This window comes from Zootoca vivipara, chromosome 1 (genome assembly GCF_965207765.1).
Source record: "Zootoca vivipara chromosome 1, rZooViv2.hap1.1, whole genome shotgun sequence".
NCBI lineage: Eukaryota > Metazoa > Chordata > Lepidosauria > Squamata > Lacertidae > Zootoca > Zootoca vivipara.
In genome coordinates, this window is record NC_142582.1 from 7,286,074 (window position 1) to 7,296,174 (window position 10,101).

Below are 10,101 nucleotides of genomic sequence, written 5' to 3' on the forward strand. Positions count from 1 at the left end.
CTTCGCTTGCAACTTTGGCTTCAGTCCTCGCCCGTCGGAGGAGGAGGCGGGTAGGGTTCGTGATCGCAGCCCGTGTTGTCTGGCTCAGGATTATTTGCTCTTTAATTACTCGCCTGTGGAATGCGAAATTTCCCAGGCGACGATCGCTGGTTCTTCATAAGCATCAACACCAACCAGAACTCACTAAAGGGAGGAATCCCATTGACCTTTGAGAAAGTGAGCCCCTGATGGGCATGACTTATAGGCATGAAACATGAATCATATTGTAGAGTTGGAAGGGACCCCAAGGGTCATCTAGTCCAATGCCCTACAATGCAGGAATCTCAGCTGCAGCATCCATGACAGATGGCCATCCAACCTCCGCTTCGAAACCTCCAAGGAAGGAGGTCGTCCACCACCTCTCCACTGTCGAACGGTTCTTACCATCATAGATGTCTAGTCAGAATCTCCTTTCTGGTAACTTCCATTGGTTCGACTGCTACCCTCCGGAGCAGGGGGGGGGGACCAAGCTTGCAGCATCCTCCATGAGGCAGCCCTTAGGATATTTGAAGATCTAAGTCTTGTGGAGGGGGGAACTGCTGCTTTGAGGAGAAAGGTGGAGAATATTTAGTGCAGAGAGAGTACTTGAGGCAAACCACAAAATGATGTCTCCCCCCAGCACAGGGAAGGAAGAGGCGAATGAAGATCTAAATTGGGAATAGGGGTGGGAGGAGAACAACAGCACCTCCAATTCGCCAAGAGGCATTTGTAGAGGAAACATTGCCGGGGGGGGGGGGAGGCACGTGTGTGGATCTGACCTCCAAGAACATTCAAGTAATGCTGTAATTAGAGGCAGGCATCCCTGTGCCTTGTCTCACACGCCCTAGGCACCCCATATTGAACCTGAGTGCAACTACAGGAACACGCCCCCCCCCCGGCCTGGCATCTTATGCTACTTGTGCACAGAGAGACTGCAGAGCTCAAAAACGGCACGAGACCCGAAGACGGTGCTTTGGGGAACCTCCCGTCCCATGCTTCTACTTCGCAGCCAATGCAGTTCTTTAAGCCCCGCCCCCTGTTTTTATTATGATAATTGCAAAACCGATTATCAAAAAGAAAAAGAAAAATCAGTGCGCGATTGCTCCAGCTGCAAAGAGGCAACCAGTAAGTACAGCAAATATTAATAATTGGCGCCTTTGCTATTTTTTTTAAAAAAAAGGAGAGAAGACATTGTAACCGGCAGTTAAAAGCTCTGTGTGTAACTCTTCCGGTTTTTTCCTGCACGCCAATAATCCACGCAGAATTATAGAATCAACGAATTGTAGAGCAGGAAGGGACAGAATTATAACTCATTTGAAAAAAGAAATGAAAGAAATCGTAACCGGAAGTTAAAGCTGATTGTGTAGCTCTACATGTTTTTCCTTCTATCCCTGTAGTCCGACCGTGCTGTGCGCATGCCCGGTGTTCCCGCACCGCCGAAAGTTGGTTCCCGGGACGAGTGGAAGGTCTCCGTAGACCCCGCGTCACGTGAGCAAAGGAGGGTCAGGCGGGGGGGGAGTGTTGGGTTTCCTAGCAACAAGAAGGGGGGAGGCCAGGTACCCCTGAGCTGAAGGTTAACCAATACTATATTGTTATTAATAATAATAGTTATAATTAATAACAAACCAAGGGTAGGGTGGGGAGGTCGAGCATAGAAAATGAACCTCTGAGGGAAAACGAGCCAGACGTTTTTGTTCTTGAATTCCAAATAATACAATTTTTATTCAGAATAATAGACATGCAGTTAGCAAAGCACAGACACCCTTCCTCTAATGGCAAAGTTAAATCACCAAGCCAAAAAAAGATGCATGAGCTACAGAGAATCTATTGTTTTTATTATTGTTTTTATTAACCCTGCCCGTTTCCTTGGCAGGGCAGCTTACAGGCAAAAATAAGAACAGCTAAAAACGTGTGGGTGAGCAGAAGCAATCAAGAAACAATGAAACATGGATAGAATTAAAACTCTCTCTTATATGTAAGATGATCTATTAAAACCGTGCAAATAATTGTAATGCAAATAGCACAGCACCAGCCCTTTCATTAAATAGGCTAAGGTTTCTCCGGGTTAATAAGAGAAATACACAAATAGCCGTTTTCATTGGATCACACACAAGACACAGCTCAGTTGGTTAGAGCGTGGTGCTGATGATAATGCAGGTTCAATCCCCATATGGGACAGTTGCATATTCCTGCATTGCAGGTGGGTTGGACTAGATGATCCTAAGGGTCCCTTAGAACTCTACAATTCTATCTATCTATCCAACCTCCAGTGGGAAAGGGGAAAAAATATGTGCCCGTCTCCATCCCATCAATGTGTAAAAGAACCAGGTATGGTGGCATACTGCCTGCCTCCAGGGCCCCCGCATCTGTGAAAACTGAATTTTTGACAACCCACCTCACGGGATTGTTGTGTGCAAATATAGGCGACTCCCCACTTATGGGGGGAGTTACATTCCGGGGCCCCATGCGCATAAGTGAAATTGCACAAGAATAATTGGACTGCTTTCCTGCCGTATAGGATTCAGTTTGCGGGGTGCCAAAGGATACTAGCCTGTCTCTCGTGCTTTTTAACATGCACATGCAATTATTTATTAAGAGTTATATCCCTCCCTTCAGCGCAAGAGCTCAGGGTGGTCCACAAGATACATGAAACTGCTGTCTGAGATAATGAGTGTGCTGAGGACATAGTACTCTCCCTTTCTTTCTTTCTTCTCATCCCTGTGAGGTGATGGAAACTCTAAACTAGTGCCCGGTGTTAGTTCAGGAATGGTTGGTGGCAAATAATTGCTTGAAGCTGATGTCCTTTTGGTCGGGAATTCTGTCAACCAGGAATTAGGTATACAGCCCTGTTCTGGATGGAGTTGCAGGATCAGGTAGCCTATGCAGCTTAGGGTAGCGATCCTGGATATCCAGTAGCAGTGCTGGACAAGAGTCATTTTTACAGGTTAGTTTGCTGGCTGTAACCTTTCTCACGGAAATTGGACCTGAGCGTCATCACTCATGCAGTCTTCCAGGTTGTATAACTTCTTTCCGTGAAGGTCTGCCTTTAATGATGGCTCATTCAATTGCAATTAGTCCACAACTCAGCTGGCTGCAACACCAGAATTTATAACGCTGATCTTAACGCCATCTATACCGTTTTGCTTTTTTTAAAAGGCTGAATTTCAAAATGTTGCTATTAAGCTGTTCAGAGCCTCAGCTGACCCAACTTTCTCCCGTATTAAACTGATCAAGCCCTGAGCTCAGCCTCAGAGTCTTTTCTATGTCCCATCATTAATAGAAATTCAAAGCGTGGTTTCAGGGCCCTTTTTAGTGGTGGCCATAGCTGTCAAGTTTTCCCTTTTCTCGCGAGGAAGCCTATTCAGCATAAGGGAATTTCCCTTAAAAGAAAGGGAGAACTTGACAGCTATGGTGGGGGCACCAAAGCTTTGACATGACTTCCCTGATGAGATCAATCAGGCTCCCTCTCTCTATGTGTTGTTCAGACAGGCTTTCAAAATTCCCTCGTTCAAGCAGGCTTCCAATACTTAATGATCGGCTCTTTTGGGACAGCAATACTGTATCCATGTATATCCAGTTTTGTAAATAATAATCCTTTGATTATTCAAAGTCGTGGAATACTTTTTATTTTTCTTTGATTTAATTTGGTTTATACATGCATGGGAAAATGAAGATAAAATGAGAATGGTCCTGACTGCTAGCTAAGCGTCAAGCAAGTGTAAGGAGATTGCCTATAGAGAAGAATTCTTGGCATCTTCCGGAAGCACTGGTAGTCTGCTTTCCACAACTGAAGTAAAACAGAGAGATAAATTCCCAGTGTGAATATTTTATGTTTCAGTTACCAACGTTTGGCATGGAGTGAGTGTAAAATCAGAACAAGTGAATTGTGGAGTCGGGCAAAACTTGAGTCAACCTTTGCTAATTGAATTTGAAGAAGAATGAAGAGCCTTTTGTACAAACTATTTCCCTAATGCTATACTTCCATTTGGTTTGATAGACAAAAAGATGGCCTTGGTTCCTTATACGGCTGATTGGGGGATGCAGAAGTTACACAAGTCTTCCTCTACATACTGTTTTGCCAACCACACCATCGAGATCCAGCAGAACTGGAAGCAGCTGGGTGTTGCAGCTGTTGTGTGGGATGCGGTTTGTATAATTTTGCACTTTTTCATTTTCTGACACATTGCTGTTTAAAGATTATCCTTTGCTGTTTAAAGGTGGACATTAATAGTCCCCCACCCCACCCCAATTCCTAAATCAGTACTTCTTCAATCCTTTTGTAGCCTGATCCTGTGTGTGCTTACTAACAATGGATTTATTAGGGTTTACCTCCAAATTATTGTATAGTAGTCCTGCTATGGTAACGATGGTCTAATCTAGTTGTTCTAATAATCTTATCTGTAGTTGTGGTGTTGCTTAAACTATTATTTGGGTAGCAGAGAAACTGATAAAACCTGATATGGATGTTCTCTGCACACTGAACTGTTGATCTTCAAAGCCACACATTTCAAAAGAGACCATGGAGGATGAAAGTCATACTGTAAATGTTTAAAGAAACACCTTACACCTTATCCTGCACTGTATACTGTGTTCTTAAATTTTTGCCATAGTTTCAGATGACAGTATACATTGGTACCTCGACAACCGAACGCTTCGACTTCCGAAGCTTTCGATTTCCGAAGTCGACAACCCCGGAAGTCTTTTGCTTTGCGCGTGCCCTGTGCAAAGCAGCACGCGCAGTCGGCGCATGTGCACAAGCAGCGCTTCAACAACCAAAGACTTCGACTTACGAAGACAGCCACGGAACGGATCGTCTTCGTAAGTCGAGGTACCACTGTACTTCACTGTAGTCATAGACACTCTTATCTGAGAGTAAGTCATGTTGAACTCAACAGAACCTGTTTCTAAATAGACATGTATAGGATTACACTGCCATCTGTTTGGGTGCTGATGATATAGCCTTTCTACATGAGCCGTTGGTGATGCCACATTAAAAAAATAAAAATAAAACCCTGATATTTCTCGTCTTTCTGTTGAGTGCTGGAAAAATGCTCTTGTTGTAAGCTGTCCTCATTTTATTGTACACGAAAGAAAGATTAGTTCTTTCATCATCTCTTAACAAGGTGTGATCTGATCAGGGATATGAAATCTCACTGGATGTTTACCTTCTTTCAAAAAATCAGTTTTAACTTGGCAGCTAACTTTCCTACCTGAAGAAGATAAATTTATGAGTAGCCAAACAAATAGATCATTAGTACAGCCCTCTGGTACCAAGGAGACTAAATTATTCTCTTTAGTGTATATTTGTCAAAAAGAACAGTTTTAAATAGCTCACAATCCACTGAGCAGAGTAACTTCACTAGAAATTAATAATTTGCAGTTAAATCCTCATTTTAGGCAGGGACATCCAGACTTCCAGTTTTAACCTCCCCAGTGCCCCTGAGTATTTAGGTCTGAAGAATAATAATATTCTGGTCTGCCTGCATTTCACAGTGGTTTGTTGCCCTCAACTTTTTTGCAAGCTTGTCATGTCACCCATAGAGCAATGCTGTGATTTGGCATTAACCTAAATAAGCATTCTTTTTAATTAGATTCTCCCCCCCCCTTTCGATTGCCCAGGCTGTGGTCTTGTGTACTTTCTTGGAGATGGGAGGCATTGATCTACAAGGACGCTTGGTGATTGAGTTAGGAGCCGGAACAGGCTTGCTGGGAATTGTAGCTGCATTGCTTGGTAAGCTTCTCTTTGAAGAAACTGGGGCTGATGTGGCCGATTAAGTTCATCTGACAGTGATTCTGAGTTATATTATTTTCCTTGGGTGCTGTTCACTGCAGAGCACAAATCCCTTCTTATTGTTTTTTGGGGGAGTGTTTGTGTGTTGGGGGATCCTATACCAGACATGTTTATTTTGCAGCCACCCCAAGATTTAGCCTTTTCAGACTGCAATCCTATATACACATATCTGGATGCAAGTCTGATCCAACTCATCTCCAGTTGATATGCCATTTATGACTCTAAACCAAGACAGTGGCGGAGCTTCATGCTCTGGTACTGGGGGCGGAGAGCAGGCAGGGGCGGGGCTGGTGCACGTTCTGGGGGCGTGGCACAGCGCTCATAGGGGCGTGGCGGGGCGCCCAGCGCGGGTGGGGGAGCAGCTGCAATGGCGCCCTCGGGATCGCACTGCCCGGGGCGGAGTGCCCCTATTGACCCCGCCTCCTATGCCCCTGAACCAAGATAACTCTTGAATTGGAACCACTTGAATTACTGCTGCATGCCATTTGTAGGGCGGCCTTGAAAATGATCTAGAAACTTCAGCTGACCCAAAATGGAACTGCAAGCTTATTAACAGAGACTAGCTGCAAATGGATTAGCATAGCAATGCAGGGATTGAAAGATGGTAGCATAATATTCTTTTATTGAGCATTAGAACAATGTTTTGGTCTGGATAGCTTGGCTGAATGCCACGACTGGGCCGTACTGACAATTTAAAAATAATAATTCCGAACATGAGTTTATATAGGAATCAACCCGAGAAATGGTTTTGTTGTTTGGGGAAATAAACCTGCGTTATGAAAGTTGCGCTGGACACCGGCAATTTGTCTTCGCTCATTTGATTTCTCCTTCTCCTGCTTTTTGGCACGTTAGGTGCTCAAGTCACAATCACAGACAGGAAGGCAGCCTTGGCTCTACTGGAGTCAAACGTCCAAGCTAATTTACCTGCTGACGTCCGGCCAAGGACAGCAGTAAAAGAACTGACTTGGGGCCGAGACTTGGGGAGCTTCTCCGCAGGAGGATATGACTTTATCTTGGGAGCAGACATCGTTTACCTGGAAGAAACATTTGCCGATCTTCTTGAAACACTGGACCATCTCTGTTCTGAACAGACGGTGATCCTACTATCGTGCCGCCTCCGTTATGAGCGAGACCACAAGTTCCTGAAGATGTTGAACGAACGGTTTTCAGTATATGAGGTGCACTATGACCCTGCTAATGATGTGCATATATTCAGAGCACAGAGGAAAGCCCAGAAAGCAGATCTGTGATTAGCTTGTTAACTCTTGTATAGTCGTTCCCGCCACTTGCAATCATACCTGGACCTTTAGGCCTTTCACCCAGCCATTCCTCCTGTTTTTTTCCCCATCCCGATCATGGTAACTCAGATAATCCAACCAAATTATAAATGGACCAATGAATTATTAGTATGCAAGGGCCAAACCTGCCATTGAGGAAATGTAGGACCGGCTGCTGGCTTCAAGTCAATGGAAAAATCCAATTAGATTAATAATAGTGGCACTTTACCTCTGTTTCCCGCTGGTGTTAAGCTATGCTGCTCAGAACTACATTTCAAAGCACACCCCCCCCCCCACAAATGGAACAGCAAATCTAAATTATGCAGTGCATTGGGTGGGACGGGGACTGTGATAACCACAAGGAAATATTTGGCTATATTATGTAAAAACAAACCAGTTTTACTGTTTGTGCACTTGGAGAGACTGAATCAGTTAGCAATTTTCTATCAGGCTAATTGGTACAATGGCCAATCATGCAAAAGAGAAATAATATACCAAAACATAAGGGGAGTTATTGATTTGCATTACTAATAGAATGTTTAAATTCTTCTAGATATTTCGCATGAGTCTAATTAGTCTAACACGATTCATTCATTCATTATTATTTAGAGTTGCCTAGTTCCTTAGAAATTCCTTCTGTAATATGTTCACAAATATGTTTCATTATTGTTTTTCTATAATCAAGTTTGTAATTTATACCGTAATTCATCAGTGCACATTCAAGCTGTCCAGTAATTTTATTTATCAAGTCTAAAGGTGATATAAATCTGCATTAATTCTTTTAAGTGGATCCCTATTTTTTTTACCAAAAAGTAAATTTGTAAAACATTAGTTAAGTAAATCACTAATCTATATTTAATAAAGTTTCCCCTCTGCTAATTCAAATCTGCCAATGTATCAGAACCACCCCCAGGTCCAGTTCAGTATGCAAGTCCAATTACAGTAAAAACCGTGATATCATAAGTAAGCCAGAAGTCAACTAATAACTGAAGCCTTTTTCAAACATAATTTCAAGGTCATCATGTATGTATACAGTAAGATCTTCTTTGAATAGTTTTTTTTAATGTCCAGAAAGTCTATGGGTGTCTATATCCAAATAAAGTTCTGTTCCCAGTAAATTTATCTGTGTCCACAATAAGATTCACACACACACACACACACACACACACACACGGCATGTAAGTGTGTGTTAAAAGTTTGTCTCAGAATTTGGAATTAGTTAAGGTCTAATTTAAAGTTGCAATGCTTTCTGTTGCAATTCAAAAATAGATCCTTCCCTCAAAAGCTTTTTATGAGATTAGATTTACTCCTGAAATTATCAAAAAAAGATGAATCCATTTCTTATCCAAACAACATGTGATGAAGAGAGCAGAAAGTAGAGTGCCGTCAATTGTCAATCATCGCAATTGGAAAGTGATCTGATTAATAAAGTGCATGATCTGCTTATTGACTTGTAAAATTCTGGTGCAAAGTTCCAGTATTCTTACTCTCATGTGGAAGAGGTTCTTACAAATAAGTTGTTACTGCCTGATAGAGATAGTAATACTTGATAGTTGTAAATGATTCCACAGAAAAAAGCAGAAAGTCAATAAAAACATTTGATGTTTTGCAAAGAAATGTCCCATGTTTGATTATAGTTTTTCAACAGAAGGATGCAGCCAGGCATCGGTAATCTCACCGACTTCTGAATCTGTACTCCTCCACTTAAACATGCCTGCAGAATGAGTTGCCAAGTTCCACCCCCATCATCAGAGTGCAACTTCTAACCAGAAATCCAGAATTTTCATATGAACATGTTGCCCAATTGCGTTGTGTTCCCTTGGAGTGGATCCCAAGTACTGTGAGCAAACTGAAAAGAGCTGCATGTGCAGTGGGAGCAGAAGAGCAATTCTCTAATTGGGAGGTTCTGCAGAAGTCCTCATGCTTCCACGTGCAGCAGAAGAGAACATTTGGACCAAACCCATCCAAGAAGCACGAAAGTGTCCCTAGCTGAACACAAAACACCTCCCGTCCTGCATATAACAGGATGCTTTTGGACTCCCAAAACTTCCTAAAGAGTGGAAAGCACATCTTGAAATCAACTGTGCAAATGTAACAAGGGTGAACAGATCTTTAAAGATCGACACAATCATTTTTAAGCTGCACCATGCCTATGGTTCAGGCACTACCTAACAGCAATAAAAACAGCTGTTTAACTGGTTTTTTTGAAAGAGCTCTTTGTGGGATTTGGAACTGAATCAGTTCACAAATTCAGTCTCCAGCTTTTCCAGCCTAAGTAAATCCACTGCATCTCAACCTGTATCCTGTGCAGCACTTTTCGTGCTGTAGGATTTGACAGTCCATCCTAGGGCGCATGCTCAGTTTGAGCTGGATCTAAGGTTGAGCAGAGCATCATGCTGAAAAACCCGAATGACCTGCCCCGCCCCACCCTGGCAGAGATAATAAGCATCAACCCCTGGAAGCTTGTGGTGTAGAATCATAGAATTAGAAGGGACCTCGAGGATCATCTAGTTCAACCACCTGCAACGCAGGAATATGCAGCTGTCCCTTTGTGCGGGGGAAAACCTGCAACTTTGGCATCATCAGCACCATTCTGAGGAAAGTGGCACAAGTGATCTGTGCTATTATTTTGGTACAAAATGTGGAGCTGGGAGGTTAGGAGGGGCCGTTGCTATGGTTCTACACATTTCTTCAGCCCAGCCTCCCCATTTCCTAGGCAAGGGAGCAGCTTTTTTCCATTTCTTCCCTCCCGTTAATAATGAAAGGCAACATCATTTTTGTGGGTGTGCCAGGGACATGAATGGGAATTAGATGTGGCACTTTTGTGCCCATCTCTACCATTCCCCATGTCCCCTTGGGTCCCTGGTACATCTAGATTAGGGGAGCTTTCTGCAGGTGTTCTGAAGTACATCTGGTGGCATAAACTCTCCTGCTAGCATACCTGTCTCTGCCCCCAAAGCAACCCTTGGGCTGCATCCTAGGGTCCCTCGCCAGCTTGACAGAAAGTATACATAT

At 43.2% G+C, this 10,101-nt stretch overlaps 1 protein-coding gene across 4 annotated transcripts; it reads left to right on the forward strand.

Annotated features, from left to right (window-relative positions):
- Positions 1-44: 44 nt before the first annotated feature.
- On the forward strand, positions 45-8,204 carry METTL21A (methyltransferase 21A, HSPA lysine). 4 transcript variants are annotated; one of them, XM_088670241.1, is made up of 5 exons: positions 45-1,143; positions 1,416-1,506; positions 4,016-4,164; positions 5,638-5,749; positions 6,662-8,204. In XM_088670241.1, the coding sequence occupies exons 1-5, from the start codon at positions 1,066-1,068 to the stop codon at positions 7,057-7,059; spliced, it is 828 nt and encodes a 275-aa protein (XP_088526367.1). In that variant the 5' UTR covers positions 45-1,065; the 3' UTR covers positions 7,060-8,204. The 4 variants fall into 4 exon arrangements, with proteins under 4 accessions (XP_088526367.1, XP_060138142.1, XP_088526439.1 ...); XM_060282159.2 differs by lacking the exon at positions 45-1,143 and adding an exon at positions 1,892-1,993 and having other exon boundaries at positions 1,451-1,506; XM_088670313.1 differs by lacking the exon at positions 45-1,143 and having other exon boundaries at positions 1,451-1,591.
- The last annotated feature ends 1,897 nt before the right edge of the window (positions 8,205-10,101 follow it).

What these genes read in the sequence shown, in the direction of transcription:
- METTL21A (XM_088670241.1), top strand. Translation starts at nt 1,066, where the DNA reads ATGATAATTGCAAAACCGATTATCAAAAAGAAAAAGAAAAATCAGTGC. An exon ending in CAGCTGCAAAGAGGCAACCA is followed by an intron (nt 1,144 to 1,415) that starts GTAAGTACAGCA and finishes CTATCCCTGTAG; the next exon opens with TCCGACCGTGCTGTGCGCAT. An exon ending in CAGCTGTTGTGTGGGATGCG is followed by an intron (nt 4,165 to 5,637) that starts GTTTGTATAATT and finishes TCGATTGCCCAG; the next exon opens with GCTGTGGTCTTGTGTACTTT.